The sequence below is a fragment of the Cavia porcellus genome, unplaced genomic scaffold (genome assembly GCF_034190915.1).
Source record: "Cavia porcellus strain 051 isolate PalLab524CR breed Dunkin Hartley unplaced genomic scaffold, mCavPor4.1 scaffold_9, whole genome shotgun sequence".
NCBI lineage: Eukaryota > Metazoa > Chordata > Mammalia > Rodentia > Caviidae > Cavia > Cavia porcellus.
In genome coordinates, this window is record NW_026947492.1 from 33,047,806 (window position 1) to 33,072,296 (window position 24,491).

Consider the following 24,491-nt stretch of genomic DNA (forward strand, 5'->3'; position numbering starts at 1 on the left):
GTGCTCAATGAATTTTTGTTGAATGAAAGAATTAAAAGCCAAATACTATTCCTGCCTTCCAAACATGTAAATGAGAGAAAAGTTGAAAAAAAAAAATCCAGGGCTGGAGATTTAACTCAATGAGCCCTTGTCTAGCACATATGAGGTCCTGGATTTAGTTCCCAGTACTGAAAATAAAAAGAATACAATATGATAAGCTTTACAATGATTTTTGCACTGCACACAATATATGGACGAATCAACTAAAGAAACACACAATTGAAAAAATCACTTTGAGTTGGTAATTAAACAATAGCACTGAGTTTTCCAATGAAAGAGAAAAAATAGTACTGAATGGAGACATACTCAGAGAAAAGCCAACTTTCATACTACCAAAGTATAATGTTATAGTTTAGATCTTAAATGTCCCCCAACAACACATGTAGTAAAAGCTTGATCTCTAAAAAAGAACTACTTGAGCAGTAGGAACTCTAAGAGGTAGCGCCTAGTGGGAGGGCTTTAGATTATTACAGGCCTGCCCTTGAAGGGAATTCTAGGACCTCTCAACCCTTCTTCATTCTATTTTTCTTTTCTTCCCACTCATGAAGTGAGTAGTCATATACCACCACATGCTACCATGATATGCTGCCTTGACACAGTGCCAAATGCAAGGGAGAAAAATCAATCATGGGTTGGAACATTCAAAACTGTAAGGCAAAATAAATCTTTTCTCCACATCAATTGATTATCTCAGTTATTTTTTACACTGACACAATGCTAATACAACATAGGCACAGTATAAGGGCAAAGTATAGGCAGTGAAGGCCCAACAAGTAAGGTTAACAAGAAAATGATTTGAGGAGGATTCTATATGCCATGCTATGGAGATAGTGAGACGTAAGAACTGGTTTCAAGGGGCTGGGGATTTAGCTCAGCAGCATAAGCACCTGCCTTGCAAGTGTGTGGTCGTGAGTTCAATCCCTGGTACCGAAAAAGACAAAAAAAAAAAAAAAAAGAACTGGTTTCAAGCAGAGATTAGACGATGGCACTGTGCAAATACACAGATTGAAGAAAGGATCAAAAACAAAGGCCAACCAACTAGCTCAGCCATTCTCTATGGATCTGCCTAAATAGGTAGACGGATGACTTCAATTACAAAGTCTTTTAAAACTTTAGTAAGCAACATGAAAAAAAAAGTTCTCCTTTTCCAAATGTTAAAATGAAAACCAAGAATACTTCAAATTAATAAACTCCAGATAGTTTACAAAGTAAATTTTGTAATGTAGTCACTTAACAAACCATAATTTCACAAGTTAAAAACTCTATTCTATTTGCTTTAAAAAAAAAAAAGTAGCAAACAGACTCCTTAACACACTCTAGTTTAATGTAATGAATTCAGAATACATATTTTGAAAAATATAATTTCATACTTGTTTAAGAATAATTGCTTGCTTGCAGAATTTCTGTGCAATGTTTGCAACTTGCTGTATTTTGGCAGGAATAACAAAGCCCAGGGCCGAAAGCTGACGAACTTCTCTTAGAAGAACCACCAAGCGATCTGAATAATGCACTTTTAATGATCCATCATTAGGATCCAATTCCATAATTCGACTATTAGCCTCAATACTATTAAAAAAAAAAAAAGCTTTTTATTTCATGGTCTCACTCTTTTGAAGGATAAAAAACACAACAGCTTTTGTTTAAACTTTTCTATAAATCTAATATTAAAATATTTTTTATTTTCAGCTTTTAAATTGTATTTTTTCACACATTACCTCACAATGAAGAATTTGGAAACAAATGACAATATCCAAAAGATATCATCAACTTAATATTGCAACCAATTTTTGTGTTTCAATACAAGTCAGAAAAGTCAACTTAGATTCAAAACTAAGTCATAAAAAGAAAAGATCTGGATTCATTTCCTAAATATACTTCAGAATTTTTAAATTAACCTACTTGCTTCTTTAATACTTTCAGTAAACAATCAAAGATTTATAAAAATCTAAATGGTAAGAATACACAAGCTCAAATATTTTATTCTCTACATGTGTTTTGCCACCTACTGATTTCCTTTCTCTGGGCTTCTTTGAAAACATTAATAGCAACTATTATTTTGAGATATGCCAGTAAGCATGGATTATGAAAATGAGCTAAATTAAGTACAAAGTATTATGTTTTCATTACCTTCCTTTCAGAATTAGTTTTATATAATGCTTACTGTTTTTAATCATTTTGAAAAATTAAGAAGATTACAGATTTTAGAGAATAACCTACTGAAAAGCAAAAACAAATCTATTCAGTTGATTAATAGCAAATAAACAGAGCATAGTACGAAACAGATACTTTCAAATGGCTTTAAGTAACAATTTAGCCCAAACTTTGCTATATTCACATAGAGCATGTCAGAAAACTGTAATAATAACTTTTTGTTTATACTCAGAAGTGGCCTTCAAAATTAATGTGTGTATACCAGTATTTCCAAACCTGTGCTAAAAAAAATACACTTATGATTTTATCGGGCAATAATAGGTTTTATGACAAAATAAAAAGAAAGAAGAAGGTGATTTTTGAAAAATAGGAAACGCTAAATTGAACAAAGTTAAACAGGCTTCTTTAGAATAGATCTCAGCCCCTTGGCATGTTACCACATATAATGTTCACTCCTAGAGTAACAGTTATAAAGTACGCAAATATTTCAAAATTAGTTGACTAAAGAACTAATGGAGCGGGTAGGGTGGAACATCTCTGATGTTTTAGGCCCAAAGTAGGCAAGAAATAAGTTAATTTTCACAAAGTTATAATCAATATGTCCTAGAATCCTTTGGTTCTATTTTTCCACCAGAACCACAATTCTAGAAAAAATAAAATAGAAGTATTTTGTTGACTTTAGGAAGGAGCACTTTTGAATTCATTATCCTTTGTAGCCGTATGGGGAAAATAAACAGAACTTTATATTATGGACAAAATACAGAAACATGATTAGCCAAGAGCGTGAATGCTTTTGGTCCTAAAACTACTAAGAAGGCAGAGGTAGGAAGACTGTAACTTCAAGGGCAACCTAGCACCACAGCAAGATCCTCTGTCTGTAAGAAACATAAAGGGACACAGTAGTGTATCTCAGTGGTAGAGTGCATCCTCAGAGCTTGGATTTGATCTTAGCACCATAGGGGTGGGGCAGGGCAGGGTTGGGGAGGCATAGTAAATCTACAGACAGATACAACATTGGGGAAACTGAGCTTGTGTTACAGAGAAAATGTAGTTGTTTTTAACTGATAATTTTAAATCCCTATTACAATAAATAAATTAACCAATTAGTATAATCAATAAAACTTAATATTTACTAAAAGCCTATTATGTCAGGCACAATGAAAAAATACTCCCTGTTTCAAGGAAGTAGATCCAATGTAGTGTGAAGTATGTGTTTGTGTAAGATAAATGTAAAACAACATAAAATACATAAAAAGCCTAGTTCCCAAACAAGAATCTGCCATTCCAGGCAACAGACATTAGAAGTCAGGATGAGGCGGGCAGTCAACTACATCAAGAAAATTTCCAACTTTAATGACTTCAAAATGAAATATCAGCTAATAGAAAATATACGAGCAGCAACAAGTTTGGAAAAAGGAGAAAGATTAATTCCATCTTGAATTTGGATTAGTAACATACAGTTTTGTATTTTACAGTTTAGTATACTTATACTTACCACAAACCTGACCTGGAATCAGACAAACCTGACTGAATATCCCTGGACCAGTCATCAAATTGTTCCTGTTCATATAGTTTAAATTGATCTAAGAGGTCTTCAGCACTTCGGTGGAAAGATCGAAATCCTGACAGGTCAGACAAAAGAGCCTCCGCAATCTTGATAGTATCATCTACCTTAGGAAGTCAAATTTAAAAGATTCGCATTATATAAATTCAAACAAAATTAGCATAAAGTAAGGACCTCTTTTCTCTGATCTGTGATTCAGAAATATTTTCCCTTTCAGCTATAAACAGAAGAACACATATTTGAAAGAACATAACGAGGTAAGAGTATTAATCAGAAAAAGAATATTAATCTCTACTTCTGAATTCCACACACCAGAATAACAAAACACAATTAAAGCAAGACAAGGCATGAATTGAAGGGTAAAATACAGGAATAGTAAAGTCTCAAAATATTCGTGTCCCACTGACAACTTCAACAACTTCAGCATTAATTCTGAAAATGTTCATTAATAATTCTGGCCCTCAGCTAAAGGCTATAAATAACAACCAACAATTGTACCAATTTTAATGTCAAGAGAAAAAAGTATACATTTCCTCTATAATTGTATATTGTAGAATATTGTAGCAATCTGGAAAGGTGGTTGATAATTCCAGTAAATAAAAAATACAAACTTGATAAAGTAGAACTGTCAAACATGCTAGCTTTTGTAACACTAGAGTGTTAGAAACAGTCCTTTTACCCTTGATCATAGACCATATTCAAATACTTATTGTATGATTTAATGCAAGACACTAACTACTCACTAGGTCAATAAGAGTTCAACTTTAATATTAAAATAGCCTTTTAAATTTATACATTGCTAGTACTCTTAGATAATGCCATAATTATCTTCTACCTTTCCTTTAACTTCCTTTCCACCTAAAGATGAATTCAGTTAAAAAAAAAATTTAGATTGTTATATAAATGTATTTGCAAATAAACTTTGCAACAAGAATTTACAATTATGTTTTTTAAATGTAGTATAAATAATATATTCTTCTTGCATAATTTTAAGGCACTTTCCTAGAAAAAATACAATTGGAATGATAAATGACTTGAAAAGTATCTCTATATAAGCAAAAAACAGAACCTTCAGAATTTTCTCTACATAGTTTTACAGACTTCTATATATCTCATGAAAATTAGACAGAAATGCCACAAAAAAACACTGAATTCATTACTACAGTTTTAGAAGATCTACTAGTATTCTTCAACTTTTATTCAAAAAAAATACCTTCAATTCCAACTGGCGAATCCAAACAATATTATTGACAACTTCTGATAGATTTTTGCCTGCAAGTGGACCAGACACATCACCAGGAATTCCTCGGCATCGATTCTCAAAATCTAATCGAAAATCTATGAAATTTAAATTTAAAAAAATTATTAAATGCAGTTAACAAGGATTTCCTAAATGCCTTCCATGGACCAAACATGTCAAATATTGTAAATAAAAATAATGAGTTCATCCTTACCCTCAAAGACCTTACTATGTATCAATTGAAACAGAGAAAGAAAATAACCTAATTTAAAAAATCTGTCACTCAAAACACACAGAAATTAATTAACCTTCAATATAAAAATGTCAGAATATAGTCAATCAGAAATGATATGCCATAAAAAACTAATCTACAAAAATATTTTTTCAAACACTAATCACTAAATTTTTACCTTTAACTGAGTCCACAAGTCTTGCCAGTAAAGTTTCTCTTTCTAACATCAATTCTTTGCTTATAGTTGGACGCTTCACCAACTCTTTATATTTCAGAAATGCCTGAAGAAGCTAACATAAAATGAAAGAAGTACATGTTATCCCAATTGGCTTTATGCATAAACACACACACACACACACACACACACACACACACAAATAGCTTAAGGAAAATATTACAAGTGAAATGTTTCAATCTTTTACCTGCTGTGGACTGTCTTGAATTTCAGAAATATAATATTTCAACTTTCCTGCTATTTTTTGTTCCGCGGGTGCAATAATTCTTTCATATTGAGACACTGCAGCTTTCCATAACGGCTGAATAAATTAACAACTTGGTTAGACTTCCATACTTAAAAATCTATCTTTAAAAATAACAATGTAAACAAGAAATCATATAGACATAAAAACATATATTCAACCTCAGTATATGGATTATATTGCACAGGATTCAGGCCAGTAAACGGTTCAAATACTCGAGAGAGGCATACAATCTTCTCTTCACTGGTAGGCATAAAACAGAGAAGTTTCTCATGAATTGTCCTAACAGCCAAGACCTAGAACACAAAATATTAAATCAAAGAGAATTTATTTAAATAAAAAAATCTACATAGATAGGTTTAAAATTCAAAAATAGTAGGTAAGAATGTCTTTAAACCAGGGTCTCTGCAATGAATGAAACTGAAACTATAATCCTAAGAATTAACACCCATTGATAATCAAAGTATCATACTACCACTGATCAGGTTACTTAAGTCTAGTGAGAATGTGTAAACCTTGGATATTTTTATTTTTTAATTTTATTTAAAGAGAAAAAAAGCAAAACAAAAAAAGGGTGGAAATAATACAGAATTTCAAAAAAAAAAACACTAAGAAATTACTAGCTGATAAATTACATATTGTCATCTTAGAAATAGTTGTTCAATTTACAAAATTAAAGCATAAAAAGAGGACATTCAAACAGTGAGAGTGCAAACAGTTCTGTTCAATGAGCCAACAAAACAAAAAAAAAAGTAATATGGTTATCAATCTTACACACTTAAACATACATGCAGTTACATCCTTTAGAGCATTTTGTTTTCCTCTTTTTTACAATAGCAATTACACATTTTGGGTTTAATACTCCTACAGTTATTACTTTTTACACTAGAGACAAATGTGATATTTTTAAATATGATTCTTATTTACCTCACTTATGAGGATAGTCTCAAGTTACCTCCATTTATGGAAAAAGGCCTCAAAATCATCCTTTTTATAGCTGAGTAATATTCCACTGTATAAAAATACCACATTTTTTTTCATCCACTCTGTGATTGATGGGCATTTTGCTTGTTTCCAAGATTTAGCTATTACAAATTGTGCTGCTATGAACACGGGTGCATACATGTCACTGTGGCATGACCTTTTCAGTTTTTCTGGGAAAAACCCAGGAGGGGAATAGCTGGATTGAATGGAATTTTCAATCCTAGCGTTCTGAAAAATTTCCATACTGATTTCCATAGTGGCTGCACCAGTCTACACTCCCACAAACAGTGGAGAGGTGTTCCTTTTTCCCCACAGTCGCACCAACATTTGTTATCAGTTGATTTCTTATGGCAGCTATTCTTTCCAGGAGTGAGATGAAATCTGAATGCTGTTGATATTTTTATATTTAAGGCTCAGTTAAGCAAATTTTAGAGTCTTTCCTAAGTATAGCAACAACTAGCTTTCATTATTCTGCATTATATTGCACATCTAATAATGAAATTTATGTTAATGTCTCCACTATTTATAATTTATAAATGGTTAAAAAATAAGTATTGTTATTTTTAAAATGAAATTTTCTGCTAACAATCAAAAGGTAATCAGAAAGTTTAAGTGTTAACATTATAATCTTCCACTTAAGTTGGAAATATCAGGATAAACTCACGGTTTTTTTTTTTCTTGCTAAAAAAAAGAAAATCAAAAATTCTATCTATGTATGTCTCTGCCTAAAAGCATTAATACACAGGTAACAGTACTTTCTCAACCAGGTTGCTACTGAATAGCATTTCTCACCAAAAAAGAACCAAGATGGGGGCTGGGGATTTAACACAGCGGCATAAGCTCCTGCCTTGAAAGCAGGCAGTCGTGAGTTCGATCCCTGGTACCGATAAAAACAAAAAAGCCAAAAAAAAAAAGTAATATATATTGAAACTAATAACATAAATCAAGTGAATGTTTCAAATAGTTCATTCAATGCCCACTAAAAAGAAGTCTAGACAAAAACAAACTCAACAGCCGAATGCCTCTGAACTCCTACTCTGAATAAGTGAATGGATTATCATTTTTCCAATAAAGAAAAAACTAAAATTTCATAATTAATATGTTTACCAGTCACACCCCAAAAAAATAAGAGGAAGACAGGCCAGGTATATGGCATGCCTCTAATCCTAGCACTCAGGAGGCTGAGACAGAAAGATGAGAGCTAAAGGTCAACCTGGGCTACACAGTGAGTCTAAGGCCACCCTGAACTGCACAACGAGACCTTGTCTCAAAAAAAAAGCAAAAAACAAGAAGATAGTACTTTGCATCTAGCGCTATACCAGATGAAGGTCACAAATTTCACACAACATTAACTTATGTTGTCTCCCAAAATTATAAACTATTTCTATCAGATGTACAGTTAATTATGAAATGTGTTCACAAACAACGATAAAGATGTACTTCACTCTTAGAAATAAAGATATAGATAATCAAACTGATACCTCTTCAAGGCGTTTGCCAAGTTTGTCAAGTGTTTCAGGGAAATATTTTTCATTTTTCCATGGATGAGGAACAAAGCGCTGCCACACCTGACCAGTTAGATGACTACAGACTATTACCCACTGTTCACAAACTGAGATACCAGCTTTCAGATTTTCTTTCACAAGATAATAAGGATCTTCCCATAGGTTCAAAGTTCCCAGCTTCTTCTGAACAAACCTTCCAAATGAACCCCCTAGTAAAACAAAAAGCAAAGATTTTAATGGAAGTGTCTTTTTACAGACATAAATATATACTGATAAAAAAACTGAAAATAGGCCAGGGTTTTAGCTCAGCGGCATAAGTGCCTGCCTGGCAAGCTCGAGGTCGTGAGTTCAAACCCCAGTACCAAAAAAAAAAAAAGTGAAAATATTAATGTATGAAATACTGCATGCATGCCCTCACACAGCACTGTCAATAACATATTGCTAAAACACACACACCCACACACACACACATAGTTGCATTTTGTATCTTTCAATATATTGTACATATCTTGCAAGGGTAAAAATATATATACAATTTTTTCAAGGCTACAGAGCCTACCATAGGTTAGTAATATTATATAAATAATTCCCAATAAATATCGATATACATAAACTTTTATGTGCTTATCTGATATTCCTTAGGATAATTTTTAAAAAGTTATTTTCTGGATCAAAAATTCAATAGTGGCAGATAAACCAATATATTTTGGTAATTTTTCAGTTTAGAAAATATAAGTTAAATATATACATCCAAAATAATCCACATAAATTTAATTTTAGGTCAAAAATTCACATATGGTTGAAATTAACCCACTATATGCAAATACATATTATTACATTGTTACATATAATATTATATTAATATTATATTAAGTAACAACCTGAAGGACAAAGGGAAAAAAGATTAAGACAGACTTCCAAAAGTTTATGTCTTTGTTAATACCTATGATATCTAAGAGATGTAGCATCCGTGACTCAGGATAATGATCATGCTCTGTTTGTCTCCACACATCATCTACAACGTCTCGAGTAGTCTCCACCAAGTCAACAACTTCCAATAAGGATAGGCTATCCAAGTTATAGAACTCCTAAAATAAAAAAGCACTAATTTTCTAACATACTTATAAACATACTTTAAGTACTATAATTAAAATGTTCCCAGACTTTCAGTTGCCACAGCTCTCATATTTGCTATGCTATTTTCTTTCTTTTTCTAACAGATAACTACTTCTTTATGTAAATATCCTCCATAAACATACATCTCATGACAGCCAGAGGAAAAAATAATTGTTTTACAATGTATTCGTGGGGCTGGGGATTTAGCTCAGCAGCATAAGTGCCTGCCTTGCAAGCAGGCAGTCGTGAGTTCGATCCCTGGTAACAGTAAAAACGAAAAAGACAAAAAAAAAAAAAAAAATGCATTCATTTATTTATACCCTTAGCCTAATTTTCTTGATATTCAGATTCATCTACTTATTCTCTCAGTACAAGTGGTCCTAAATTCATATATACATTAATCTCTGTAATTGATATTTATTAATAATGTTGTGGTTACTAAGAATAGAACCACAGTATAAGTTCTATTATTCTGTATTTTACTGTTGTTACTAAAAAAAATTATTATAAATACACAATTAAAATTTTATTGAAACAATAGTGGAAACAAGCAGAAAATTACTGTATTTTTTAAAAGATTTTTATTTTATATGAATCAATCAATCTGAGAAAACATAAAAAAAAACTGTAAAAGATTTTATATTTCAAAGTGCTAATATGAGTAAACATCTCAAAAGAACATATTCTTTCAACATAGATAAACTTCTGTCAGTATTTTTATTTTTTTCTAAGCATCTGTAAAAAAAGTAAATTTATTTTTGACAAAAAAAAACTTCCTAGAGAAAAACTTATTTTAGTGTTTGGATTTCTAAATTTTATTCATTTCTAAATTCACATCCTAAGTAAAGTTTGCTACAGATGTAGTATGTATTTTGTTCTCAGTCATTAAGTAGATTTTAAGATGAGAAAAATACAGTATAAACTGAATCATAAGGAACTTTTATAAGTCTGATATATAACTATATACAAATCACATACTCGTGCAATTGTTTCAAATAATTCTTTAAAATAACTGGCTCTTTCTTTACTAATCTGTTTGTTTCCACGATGAGCTTGTTCTATCCAAAACTGGAACTCATCACTTGGTGTAAGTATACCTGTAAAAGCGAAAAATTGAAAAAGAAAAATTATCAATACAAAATGAAAAGCCAGAAAGTTATTTGGTTCATTTGACAATTTTAACTATGTCTGCATACATGAATATTTCTCATACTCTTGAAGAGGTATATGCAAGTACTTTTATAGTAATAAACTATCAACAGTAAGGTCTTACTTAAATTCACTAAAAACACTAAAAGCCCTAAATTCCTACTTCACAGCACATTTTGTGTTTGTTTCTTATTTTTTGAGATGGGGTCTTTCTATGCAGTTCACTCACTGTTGAGCCCAGGCTGGCCTCAAACTCATGGCTATCCTCCTGCCTCAGCTTCCCGAGTGCTGGGATTACATGTGTGTGCCACCACATCCAGCTTGTTGGGCTTTTTTGGGTTTTTGATCATACCACATTTGTTGAGTTTGTTATTCAGTATGATTCTCATGTGCTTTTTAACTCATTCCTTTCTACACAATCATTCCACTTCTTATGTCTGAGTTTGCTTCTCTAGCACTATTTTTATAAATCTAATTCCAATATCATTTATGCTCTTAAAATTCCATCCAAATGGAAATAATTACAATTTCATCAGTATGGTTTAATTTAATTTCTAAGTATGACAAATTAATTTTACTTTTAAATTTTCTTATAAATTTCTCAATAAACTGGATAATTTCAATTTGCCTAATAATATGCTGGAAATAAACATACTTTTCTTCTTGAGATTATGAGCTGTCAGCTTCTAGTTTATTTTCAAGCAAAATATAAAACTACAGCCAACATTTTAAAATAATTATTTGTATGTTATACATTTCACATTTATTTTTCATATGAATAGTAATTTCCCTATAATTACAACTAAGTTAAAATGACTGCTACAGGAAATCCATTTTAACATAAAAGTTAATGGTCTATCATCTTTGCATGGCATACAATTAGTCTGTCATTATTCACATATTCAATATTTAGAGCAGCAAAAATATTTGAGTGACCTGCTATGTATATTCCTAGCCGAGATTAAAGTAACACTGTACCTTTCTTAGTCCCTGTCTGTTTTGTAGTATATTTAATGCCATATTTGTTACTTTCTGTTGATGTCACTGCTTAAAATGACCCTTAAGTACAGTGCTAAAATGCTATCAAGTATTCCTAAAGCACAAGAAAACTGAGTGTTCCTTAAGGAAAATACGTTACAAAACCTTCCTATTACAGCACTGATGGCCATAATGACAACGTCAATTATTCAAAAATACACATTAATGAAAGTCTTTAAACACAAGCACACATAAAACAAAGTTATGTATTATCAGTCGGCAAAATGTTATGGCTGGAAGCTCGAAGGAACCTACCCTGTATTTCTCCTGGAAGCAACAGTTCAGTATTCACCAATTCAGCATTCATAGTGACCTTATAAGACCTAACTAATGTGAACAATGAAAATCAACTGTCCTTCTATTTCAAGAAATTGTACATTTGAAAAAATACATTTTGCATTCTGTGCAGAAAGATACAAATGTACTAATGAAATAATCATCTTTTACTTTCTTTGATTAAGCTACACAATTATATCACAAAGCTATTTTGATGCGATGCATGAACATGAAACATTATATATTGTTATATACCTCTAGTATCATCTTCCTTAAGTTTCAATTTTGATAAATTGGCATCTGATCTTCGTAGAACCACACCCAACCCAGCTTCTAGTTCACTCAAAAGATTTTGAAGTTTGGGATCCAAGTTACTACTCCATTCCTGATCCTAAATAAAAACATACAAGAGCAACCTCTGATCAGAGCATTGCCAATCAAACTGGCTTTCAAAGACACTGTCTAAAGAACTAAGTGAACGTACTCCTGCTTGGCTTAAAGTCACCACAGCCTCCATTTTAGAAGGATAAACTGTCCTCTGAACAGTTAAAACTTTATAAAGATCATTTACCACAGCAATGAACTGCACTGGATACCTTTCTCTAATTACTCTATTTGTCAGTAGAGCTTACTTTACAACTAGAATTTGAGAAATGTTATATGGGACCTGGTTCATTGCCCAGCACCTAAAAACAAGAAAATGTCTGGGTATGCCAGCCCACACCCATGATCCCGGCTACTGGGAAACTAAAACAGAAAGATCAATAAATAAACTAGTCTGGGTAATCTAGTGAGACCCTATCTCAAATAACAAAATAAAGGGGGCTAGGACCGCAGTTCACCATTTAAGTTATAGTTTCAATACCCAGTAATAACAAAAAGTGGTATTTCAATGCAAAAGTAAAACACCAATTACAATAATAAACAATGTATGAGTTCATATAACTATTCAAATACTTAAGTAAATATAAATTAAATATGCAGCTACTTACTCACCTTTAACAACACTGGTGCAAATACTTGCCGTACTGCATGGTAAAGGGAATTAATAGGCGACTCTAACATTGACGAAACAAGAATGTTATTATGTAGATTCTCATCTGTAATTACTTCAGGTCGCAACTTGAAAAACACCAGTACTTTATCTTTTGTATCACCGAACTCAACCTAAAGTAATAAATGATTTTTAATGTTATTTTCATACAGTTTAATACTTTAAAAATGTGGCTCTAAAATGTTGCATCAATGTAACTATATTTCCCAGGAAAACATACTTTTTTTTGTCTTTTTCCTTTTTATGTACCAGGGATCGAACTCACGACTGCCTGCTTGCAAGGCAGATGCTTATGCCGCTGAGCTCAATCCCCAGCCCCAAACATACTTATTTTTAAAATAAATATAGTAAAGCTAATATAGCTCTCTTCTTCTCCTAGGTTTAAAAATGTATCCCCACTCCTATGTGATTATACCATAAAGCTAACTATTCCATTCCAGTCTGATTCACAGGGTGGAAGCCTCAGGCACTTAACACTTCTCTAGTAGCCCAAGAAAGTCTGTAAAATGGTGTTTTGTTTATTACCCTATTGTTTGGAAAGGGCATTTTAAAGGACAGCTTTTAAATTTTATAGGCATATACTATAATGTATCACTTATATAATAAATTATATATGTAAATGTTCAAAACACCCAAATGAACCTAAACTGTATATCTCCTAGAATTATCTTCGCCAAAAATGTTTCCACAGAGTTGGAACATCAAAATTTTATTAAATTATCACATAATTTAAAATTGTGATCAGATGAACTCAATTGGGATTCACTAAAGTGATCATTTAAAAGAGATCGTCATAGTAAGTAGTTCATTAGCCCAGAAATACACTACTCAAAAGAAATTTCTGCATTCTATATTACTTTTCAGTTATTCTCATTTCTTCTTCCAGTCAATAAACAAGCCCATAAATGAAAAAGTATTCAAAGTTACTGTTGTCTGAAACTTCATAGACATTTCATGCTGTTGCTTTATCCTAAATATTTCAATTTTTATCAGTATATCTTTGTGATACATAGTGATTACATTTAGTGATGTACATAGTGATTACATTAAGGGTTTGATACATATACATATCACACCGTTATCATCTTTACTCACCTTGCCCGTCCTTTCCCCAGATTGCTTTCCCATCTCTTAAATAGCTCTTTTTATTCACTTTTTAAATTATTTATATTTTGGTTCTGTCACATTAGAGAAACCACGTGATATGTAACCTCCTGTGACTGGCTTATTTCATCTAATATTGTGGTCTCAAGATTCATCCACTTTCCTACAGAATTATAACAATTGTAGCCACTAGGATGGAACTACTCTGTGTTAATATTTCTCATGACACATGAAAATAATATGAAATTCAAGTATCAATGAATATCCATAAAGTTTTATTAGAACACAGCCATGCTTTCATTTACATGGCTTATTACATAGTTTATTGTGTAACTGTTTTTACACTACCATGGAACAGTTATAGTTGTCACAAAACCCTTCTCATCTGCAAAACCTAAAATATTATCTTGCTTTTTATGGAATATTTGCTAAGCCTAGTCCTAAAGCATAAAGCAGATCACATTTTTCTTTTGATTAACATTACCACTGACTTCCTATTTGATATCCAAGGTCCTACATGGTTAGCACATTCCTTACTCTCCCACCTGGTATTCCACACTGTCCTTCATACATTAAACTTCAGCAACCACACTGAATTTTCCTGCCTTGAAATTAAGCAAAGGCCCAGCTTCAGGAGTTAGGTACTTCACCCAGATCATATCTCAGCCCACAATTTATCATTCAATTATCACTTCAAAGGCCACTATTCCAGAGTGGTATTCCCTTCTTCCCTACTTTAATTGAAGTTTCCCCCATCATTGCTGTAATATTTTTTCCTTAACATCATTTATCAACATTAACAATTATGTTACACCTTTGTGTTTAGCATATCTTTGTGCATCCTAGTGTTTCTCCTGTAAGATGAAGAATCTACTGTGTTCATGACTTTATGCCGTGCACCTAGGAAAATTTCAAAAACTATTGTATGTATCCCATAAATATACGTTGACTAACATTAAATCATACTGACTTTTCCCATATTCCCACTGCATTGTATCCGAACTTTAAGTGGCATTTACTACACTGTGACCTAATTTTACAATTTGTTGAGAATGTGTCAACAAATCACTGTAGTGAAGCACTAGAAGACAGAAGCAGGGGCCCCATTTTGAATTATAGCATTAGAGAAATGGAACGGGTATCACTTAGAATGTAACATGCATGCCTTGCTTTCCTTAGCCATAAAATGGGGAATACAAGTAGTTTTTGTCTCATAGTTTTATGGATATTTAGTACAGTCATGCACATAAAATGCTTGAAACAACCTGTGACACAGGTAAACTGAAAATAAATGCTAGCTATATTCTATCCTTTTATATCTTTGTAAACCCAACAGATCTGGCAGTGTCTTGCATTAATACTGAGTTCAAAATAAATACTTATGAATAGAACTGAATTAAGCCAAAAAGAAAAAAGATTCATAATGAATGAAGATTCAGTGATATTACCAAAAAAAAAAAAAAAAAAAATGTGCAAATGTTCTGCCATACCTCAAGATATGAGTGACTACAAGAGGAAGAGGTTGAAAATGTCGATAATTAGTTAATTTTCGTCCATTCCCTGTCCCTTTTAGCATGTTAGGCAATTTTATTACATGGTTTACTTTGAAGTTAACATACACTGTATATGAGTCTTGATGGAAATAGAGGGTAACATTTTAAAACAATCTTGCCAGTCGAAGTAACAGTAGACTAAGCAAATCAATAAATGTCATGTTACACATCAAAAACGAACTCAAACTTCATTTTGGAATATATAAAATCATTTCCTGAAGACTTAAATTCCTAATTAATTTTTCTCTCAGGCTGTATTAAAACCCAAAGAAGATATACCAGAATTTGCTTCAAAGGGGAATGGTGGGGCTGGAGATTTAGCTCAGCAGCATAAGCGCCTGCCTTGCAAGCAGGCGGTCGTAAGTTCGATCCCCGGTATCGATAAAAAGGAAAAAGACAAAGGGAAAAAAAAAAAAACTAAAAACTAAAAAAAGGGGGGGGGGATGGTTACACGAAGGACAAAAATTAAATGCTTTCCTTTTAGTTCATAAAACATCTCTAGGCTTCCTTGAAAAATTAGAAGAGCTGCGCCCGAGGCACACCTGTAGTCCCAGTTACTGGGTAGCTGGGGCAGAATAGCTCAGGCACAGAAATTCGAGGCCAACCAGGGCGACTTTGAGAGCGTTTTACCAAAAAAAAAAAGGGGGGGGGGGTTATACTCCTAAAGTGCAAAGAAGCTCCAAGTAAGTGGGAAGCAAGCTTGGAAAACATGCTAAACACGAGGGAGGCGGAGAGTCAAGAGTCCTGAGGAGAATCAAGGATCTCAGGTCCAGCTGAAGAGGGGTCCGCATCCCTCGGGTCGGCCTGGGGAGCTTAAGGTAGGTCAGGCAGAGCTGCAAGGAACCCTACCGTGTTGGAAAAGTGGAGTCCGGCGTCGGATTGCTGTACCCTCAGCAGCATCTGGTTCCCATCATCCAAGAAGTTGTTGATTTCAAGACAGTTGTACAGGAGAGGCTGGTCCCAGGTATCGGACGCCAACCCGAAGTAATTCTGGGTAGTGGTGAGGATGAAGAGTTTCCGAATATCTCCAGTCCCGCCCGCCATGATTCCGAAGAGAGGGAGAGGGAAAGGGGGATGGGAAACCTTGAAAAGAACAAGATTACAGTCGCAGAGGAATCAAAGTTAATACAGCACAGCTTTGCTCAAACTCCCAGCAGGCCCGCAGGGCCGCAGAGCTTCGCGGTTGCCAAGGGCAGTCGCTATGGCGACAATGCGCTACTTCAGAAACCAGGCGCCACTCAGCAAACTTCATTGTATTGCGCATGCGCACGCAGAGCTCAGGAAGCGCTCGATCGCCTCGGAGTTCTTTAGCTGATCCCCGCAATCATCGATAATAAAAGATTCGGACGAGTTTATATTGAGTGAAAAACGTTTATTCCTACTGGTTTCTTTATCATCTATAAACAGTAAGGATAGTTTTCAAGTGCAGAACCGTGACCAGGATTTATAAGCACTGCTGAATTTTAGTATCCCCTTAGCAAATCACTTCCAGCCCCAAAATTACATATCTGTAAAATGGAGAAATACAATCCCACAACTAAGGGTATCATGAGGATTTTAAGAGACTGTTACTTAAAATCGCTTTTTAGAAAGGCTAGTAAAGTTCAAAACAATGTTAACTTATTTTCGTAATTCCTCTCTTCTGTGCTGGTTAATTTCTCACTTTTGATTTTTTAAATATTAACTTAAGGGGAGAAAACCCATATGCAATCATTACACGAACACAGCCATGTGTAAAATAGTCAAAATATACAATGATGGTTGTTAGTTTAATAACAAGGACACATACTGAATACAGAAATAAAGCAAGCTTCATCATTTTCCTCCCCACGGCATCATCAATTGTAATCAAGTAAACTGCTGGTCATTTATTCCAATATGTATTATAGACCATGTAAATTCAATAATTCTCTTCTAAAAGCAGTTACTACTTACTACCACATGCTAAGGACTGAACCAGAAATGAAGAACACAATAGAATCACAGAATTTGGGTCTAGTCATTCATCACCTCAGAACTGATTAGATAAAACATGCACAGATTTTGTAAATTTTCACAGTAATCAAAACTTTCCCCTAAAACCATATTCTTTTAGTGGTAGAAGAGTGTCCCTTTTATCTGCTGAACATCTTAAGATTCAATAGTAGAAACAAAAGGAAGCTGAACTGTTGTCAATGATCAAAGTAAATTAAAATTCTCATGAAATATCCAAGAGGTGGGATATGGGAGTCTGGCCATTCAGTGGGGGAAAATTCAATGAGATTAAATGGTAGCCACTGGTATTATAGGCAGCTAATTCAGTTAAAAATTAATAATCAGGGAAGGATTGGGCCTTGAGGAAGTCAATGCAAAAGATGAGACACACCAAGATTGGGGCTGGAGGTGAATCTAAAGAGGGTTGGCCCAAAATGGCCAGGCATGCAACCCTCTCTAGAGATAAAGAGCACCTGGAGATTATCCTGTAATTAACACAAGCTGACCCAGTGAGTGTAAAAAGGCATCAGATGCACAGGTGGGTAACCAGAACATCTGGGCCCATATTCCCAGCCTTTTCCAGGAATGCTTTTCTCCTGTCTTGTTTCCTACATCCCTCATTTCCCTACTGAATCAATATTAGCTAAGTGACTATACTTTTAATTGTATAGGTTGGTTATAGTTTGACCTACGTTGTACCCACACTGTGATTTTGCTGTCAAAATACTCTTAACAAAGAGCCTCAGTGGCCACCCAATCAGGACCCCTCCTGGAAATCCAAAACCTATTCTTATTTCCCATAAAACTCTCCAACCTCCTCCCTTGGTTCAGGAGTTCCTTACTTGATACTGTGAAACTCAGTACATCTGACATGTAATAGACTGGGAGTTATTTTTCCCATCACACTGATAAGAAAAAGAAGAGGAATAAAGATAGATAGATAGATAGATAGATAGATAGATAGATAGATAGATAGAACTAAATAAAAAGAAATTTGAAAGCAAAAGGGGCTGGTATAAATATAGACCTTCTTGCTCTGCAGTGGAAATTATGATCCTTCCTAAGCCTCCTGGCACTCCATTGCCCATAAGTCCTTGATCTGAGCAAGTTTTAATGTTTGTGAAGATTTCCAAGGCAATATAGTGAAGAAAGGCCTACACATATAAAATCATGACGCTGGAAAGCAGGTGAGATCATGACACTGTCATTCTCCCAATAATTCTTGAAACTCTTTAACAGGCTTTAGGCAAGCTACGAAATTTGAACTGTTGAATCAAGTTCGATTTAGATCTCAAGAAACATGGAAGTGCCACTTGACATGAAAACAAATATTTTATACATCTTTTCCATTGTTGTGTAGAATTAGGCCTATAGTACAAAATAAGACAGATAAGAACATTACAGTTAAAATTTTTACAATAAAGAAAAAAATCTCAGATGAATAACAGCAAGGCCACACAGATGCAACAAGATGCATACCAAATGTGAATATACTATATACAGTGGCAGACAAACACTCACCAAAACTCATTTTTTCTTTCCACAACTAAGACATGGCTACTAGCCAGTATGATCATTCTCACCAATGCAGTGTGAGAAGAAATCATATATGCCATTTTTAAGGCAAAGGTTTAAAGAAATGCATGTATCTTTAGGCTTTCTGCCAACAGGGTACGGCTAACAAAGCAACCAAGAATAGAGAACACTTTTAAAAGACCCTGGATTCCCGAATTGTGATGCCTGCAACTGTTAAATAAATGAGAAATAATCTTTGTTGTGTTTCAAATATTTTACATTAAACATGTGAATCTGTTTTCATAGTAATTTCATAGTAAATAAATAAATGTCCCTAATGTCATGCTACATAAATTTTTTTTTTTTTTTTTAGTGTAAGGCATTGCAACATATTGGCTGGTAGGTGGCATAGGAAGTTGGAGAACAAGAGGAAGGGAAACCTTTCTGAACCATTTTTCTTAACTTTGTTCTATTCTGATATTTCCTAAAATTTTTGATGTCAGGATTTCTTTATGCTGTAAAAATTTATTAGAACCAAAAAAAGATTTGTTTCTGTAGGTTATTTCTGTCAATATTACATTAGAAACAGGGCCTGGGGGTTTAGCTTAGTGGCATAAGTGTCTTCCTGGCAAGTGTGAGGTAGTGAGCGTGATCCCCAGTATAAAAAATAAAAAAAAAATAAAAAAAAGACATTACACCAGGCTGGGCATGGTGGCACATACCTGCAGTTCCAAACTCTGGTAGGCTAAGGCAGGATGATCACAAGTTTAATCCCACCCTAAGGCAATTTAGGAGCTTAGTGAGACCTTGTCTCAAAGTAAAATAATAACAGTAATAATGATAATAATAAGCTGGAGATTTACTCAGTACAAAGAAAAACTTTAAAGTAAAACTGAGACTTTAAAACACTTTGAAACACTAGTTACACTCCCAGGCGGGGCCTGAGCCAGGCTGGGCGAACGCAGGAACGCGCTGGCTTCTCGTCCTGTCCGGCTCCGGATCGGCTCCTCCACTCTGGCGCTAAGGGATGTTACTGGACCGCAAGCTGCGGCTCTGCGCGTCGCACCGACGCGGACGCCAGAGCCGACTGGTCCGGCCTCCTGCGCCCGACCCGGTCTGCCAGAGCCCGGGAGTTTGCGTGCCACACTCTGACCCCCCTAGTGCCCGCGCGGGCCGCAGTTTATGGGTCGGGAAAATGGCATTGCCCGGAGCAGGGCCAGTGATCTGCAGCCCACCGGGGTGCAGCGGTGCGGATGCTGCTCTAGTGTGGGGAGCTGGCGACCGCGCGTGGGATCGCTAGTGGGAAAGAGGGGACCCGGACTAGGTGGCTTCTGGGGCGCTGGCGGTGGCACGCCTACCTGCAGTGTTGCCAGGAAATGGCCAGGCCAAATGCGGATTCATTGATTGCAGGGATTGAGGGCTGGGATTGTGGCGCCTGGGCGGGCATGTGTTCATCTCTAGTAAGTGGAGAGGATAGAGATTCAGACGTACTTTCTCTGTACCCATGTGAGAGGAAATAAAGTACGATCAATGTATACAACAGAAATACATTTAGCTCCAGAAGGGCCAAGAAATGTTGAACGTGAAAAGTAACATGCATTCACACATTTACACCTGCCATTTGTGCCATTTAACTTTGCTGTTAAATTTGGTTTTAAAATTGTGGAGATGGTAGAATTCAATCACTGATGAGCACTGAGCATTTCAGTTTCCTTCATGGTGGTGGTTATTCAAGGAATGGAAAATTAGGGACCAATGTCAGTCGTTTTAATTGATGTGTTTATTTCCACCCCCCATTGCAGAGACCCAAGTCTGAAATCTCCGCACTGCGCTCCTGGGAAGCTAAAGAATAGAAACTCCGAGTTCCAGGCCAATCTAGGTGATTTAGGTACTTAAAGGGGCTGTGGTATTTGTCTTTCTGGTTCTGTTTCTGTTTTGTTTTAATAACTCTCTTGTCCAGGGCTGGCTTTCAATAGATCACAACAAGGCAGCTGCTTTGCTCCTTAGGAAACCCGCACCCAGAAGTAGATGGTCTCCTAATGTTTTAGTGCTAGGTTCCCCACCAACATGAGTTAAGCTAGGGGTGAGAGTGTGGCCCCTTTTCTGGCTGCAACCGTGTGGCCTCCCCCACCTGCTGTGCTGTTGTGAAGCTGCCAGGTTCTGAGCCACCTGCAGTGCAGATTTATAGATTGCAGCTTTAGGTGAGGGCTCAGGGCAGGGGCGGGGCGCCAGGCTCCTTCCCAGGACATCTGCATTTGGCCCCTGTCCATGTCTTCAAAATTGGGACAGAGAAGGAAATGTACAGGTCGAGTAAGAAAAGTTCTCCATCCGCATCTCAGGAAGACTCCTGACCTTACTGAAGTCTCACCAAGAGAGTTGGAGGGCATGACCTGACAGTGAACTCCTTTACTTTGAGGAACTTTTTCATCTGTGGGGCAAAACCCAAGCTTAGACATTTAGAAGTTTTTGGGTTGTTTCTGTTTTGTTTTTAGGCTTTGGTTTGTTTTGAGATAAACTGCCCTGCAGCATGGGATATGATTCAAGTAAACGCCACTTTGGCAACAAGTTAAGACAAGCATTTACTTGGCCTAGTAGATTGTGGTTTCCACAAGAGAAATCAGGGATGAGAGTTTGGAGTTTTCATAAAAGTTTAAGGATATGGGAAAAGGGACTGGGAAGCACCTATGAGTGGGTAAAGAATGTGTTTGCTGGAGCACATAGCAGTTTATGTATTCTGGGGAAAGTATGGGAGTTGGGGGGTAGTAATGCAGCCCAGTACTCCTGTGCTCCTATGGATACAAATAAAACTACTGTGCTGATAGATGTGTGAAAGCACAGCACACACAATTGTGTATAGGTCATGTGGAAGTGCCAAGAAGGGAAATAATGCAACCTATATACCATACATCAAAAGCAACATGTGTACTATATGCATGCATATTTACCATTTCCATAATCTTAGGAAACTTAACAAGACAGAGGACAAAACAAACCTGCCTCCAAATACCATCATGCTGAGAATAAGAGCACAATGGATACATTGAGAGAACAAAAACATTGAGTCCATTAAACATGCTTATGAGTGAAACCGGTAACATAGTAAAGATGGCAGTATTCCCAAAGTAACAGATTAAGTTCAATTCTTATTAGAAGCTCAGCTGGTCAGTTCGTAGAAATTGATAAGCTGATACTGAAATTCATGTGGAATTTCTTTTTTTTTTTTTTTTTTTTTTTTACCGGTAGCAGGGATCGAACTCACGACCACGCACTTGCAAGGCAGGCGCTTATGCCGCTGAGCTAAATCCCCAGCATTCATGTGGAATTTCAAGGGATCCCACCAACCAAAATAATCTTGAAAAAGAACAAAGAGGGATCTTATGTGGGTGAATGAGGGCTGTGAACTGAGAACCTGTGTCCTGAGTCCTCTCATACTTACCTCGAACAAAACTTATGACCTGGTCATGCTTAAGAATACCAAAGACCCCCATAACCAACCAAGTGTGTTATTGTCACAGGTTCTCTGGAAATGGTGATGCTCAAAAGTCCACAGACAGTACACCTGAAAGACAATACCACCATCTCCTGCAAAGTCTCTGGCTCCCCAAGGCTGGACCCCAAGACATCAGGCATTAGGTGGTATTGTTGCTAGTGGACTGGTGGGACAAAGTCCAAATCACCAGCCTCAAGTCAATTTGGGTTTAGTTTTTATAGGGTTGCAAGCAGGAAGTACAGAAGCCACTTGCAAATCAGTTTATGTCAGGTCATATGTTGTCAAGCAGATTTGTTCCAGACAGGTTTATTTAAAAAGGAATTGTTTATCACAAGGCAGGAGAAACCAGGGAGGGAACTGGGGCTGAGCAGGCGGTTGAAACTAAGCATGTCCTTGACTAGTTTATCTCCGTTGGACAGCCCTTGAAAATGAAATATGTTTACATATCAGACAGTACAGGCAGTGCAGATGGACGGGTCAGACTGAATCAGGTTGGACTATCTCTAAATTGCAACTGACATGGTCAGCTGATTCAGCTATGGTCAGCAAGGTCAGTCTAATGGTCTAACTATGTGGTAGCCTAGGTGAGCACATTTTGTTTCAACAGAGCATCAGACTGTTGATTTTTAACTTTTCTGTTACAGTATTAGAAGAACAAGGTGTCTGAGTTAATTGTACAGAAGAAAAACATTACCTGACCTGAGGCATTAGGGTCTCCAAAGGGACTGCAGCAGGGCAATGCCTGGGGTCCAGCTGGGCGATGCAGGAGAATACCAGTGCCAGCTGATCGTCCTCTCTGAGATGGCAGAAAGAAAGGTCTGGCTGGAAGTGGTGGGTGAGCACCAGAGGCAAGAGCCCTCCAGTTTTCGAGATGCTATGTCCTGGGGTGGAGATAAAGGTGGACCACGTTGGGTAGAGGGATAGTGTGTGAGTCTAACCCAAATGCTGTCTCCCATCTATAAACACTTGGCCCACCCTGAGCAAGTCATTAGTCACTCTGAACTTCAATGCTCTACCAAAGTGAATTATAGATAAGTGACCCAGCTTGCGGGTAAGTCCACGGAGACCCTAGAGGGGGAGTGGGGATGAAGAGGGAACAAGAAACACAAAGGATGGAGACAAGATGAAGTCCAATCAAGTCTCTTTATTCAAGGAAGGAGAATCAAATATATAGGGTATTGAGGAGGAGGGAGTTGGGTTCTGAGAGGGCAGCAGGTAACTTAGCAACAGTGACAAGACCAAGGGTTATAGGTCAATTCAAATTTCCCACGTGGTCTCATAAGGCTGGCTGATTAACATAATCCCTGAATAGATCAAACAAGCTAGTAGGCAAGGTGCTGCTTAACTACCAAATTTAACTCCTAGAGGGAGTTAAGGTGGTACAGCCTGCAGATATAAGGTGGCAGCCAATTACAGGACTTCCCAAAGGTAAGATTGTAGGAAAATACAGACGAAATGTTTAGCATAGTGCTTGGTCATTGTTAAGTGCCCAGAAAATGACAATATTAGCAATTATTACATAATTCACCTCTTATATGAACAGTTGATGTCACTGAAGAAGTGACAGGTCACTGGGAAAGGGGAGAGATGCTAGTTCATGACTGGACTAACCTGAATCCTATTCTAGCTTTGCTACTTCCAACCTGTCACTGTGACATATCACTTAATATCTTTAAACCTGAGTTTTCCCGTGTACAAAATGGGTTGACAACTCCTACCTGCCTAATAATAAACATGTGTAAAATAAGGCATGGTGGTGCATGCCTTTAAATTCCAGTGGCCTGATAGGCTGAGGCTGGAGGAGCTCAATCTTGGGGGCCACCTGGGCAACTTAGTGAGACTCCTTTTCAAAATAAAGCAAAAAAGTACAAACAGTAAACACAGATGGGAAAAAAAAGCAAAACTGTTGCTGAGAAGTAGCTCACTGGTAAGGGTGTTTGCCTGCTGTAATGCAGGTAGGTTCTCTATCAAGGCTTAAAACATCTCTCAAAAATCACTTTGAGCTTCTCTTTCCTCTTTCATGAAAGA

General features: G+C 36.0%; 1 protein-coding gene across 4 annotated transcripts in view; it reads right to left on the minus strand.

Annotated features, from left to right (window-relative positions):
• Dync2h1 (dynein cytoplasmic 2 heavy chain 1) overlaps positions 1–16,738 on the minus strand; it is a 280,807-nt gene extending 264,069 nt beyond the window's left edge. For 3 of the 4 annotated variants that reach the window (XM_063256154.1, XM_063256153.1, XM_063256152.1), the window contains exons 1-12: positions 16,334–16,737; positions 12,770–12,940; positions 12,029–12,164; positions 10,289–10,407; positions 9,138–9,282; positions 8,171–8,403; positions 5,867–6,001; positions 5,649–5,762; positions 5,405–5,516; positions 4,968–5,092; positions 3,686–3,861; positions 1,410–1,605 (exon numbers count right to left, since the gene is read on the minus strand). In XM_063256154.1, coding sequence (XP_063112224.1) covers positions 1,410–1,605; positions 3,686–3,861; positions 4,968–5,092; positions 5,405–5,516; positions 5,649–5,762; positions 5,867–6,001; positions 8,171–8,403; positions 9,138–9,282; positions 10,289–10,407; positions 12,029–12,164; positions 12,770–12,940; positions 16,334–16,528 — 1,857 coding nt within the window. In that variant the 5' untranslated portion in view covers positions 16,529–16,737. Of the gene's footprint in view, positions 1–1,409; positions 1,606–3,685; positions 3,862–4,967; positions 5,093–5,404; positions 5,517–5,648; positions 5,763–5,866; positions 6,002–8,170; positions 8,404–9,137; positions 9,283–10,288; positions 10,408–12,028; positions 12,165–12,769; positions 12,941–16,333 lie in introns of all 4 variants that reach the window. The other variant, XM_063256155.1, reaches the window with a different exon arrangement.
• Positions 16,739–24,491: the final 7,753 nt, after the last annotated feature.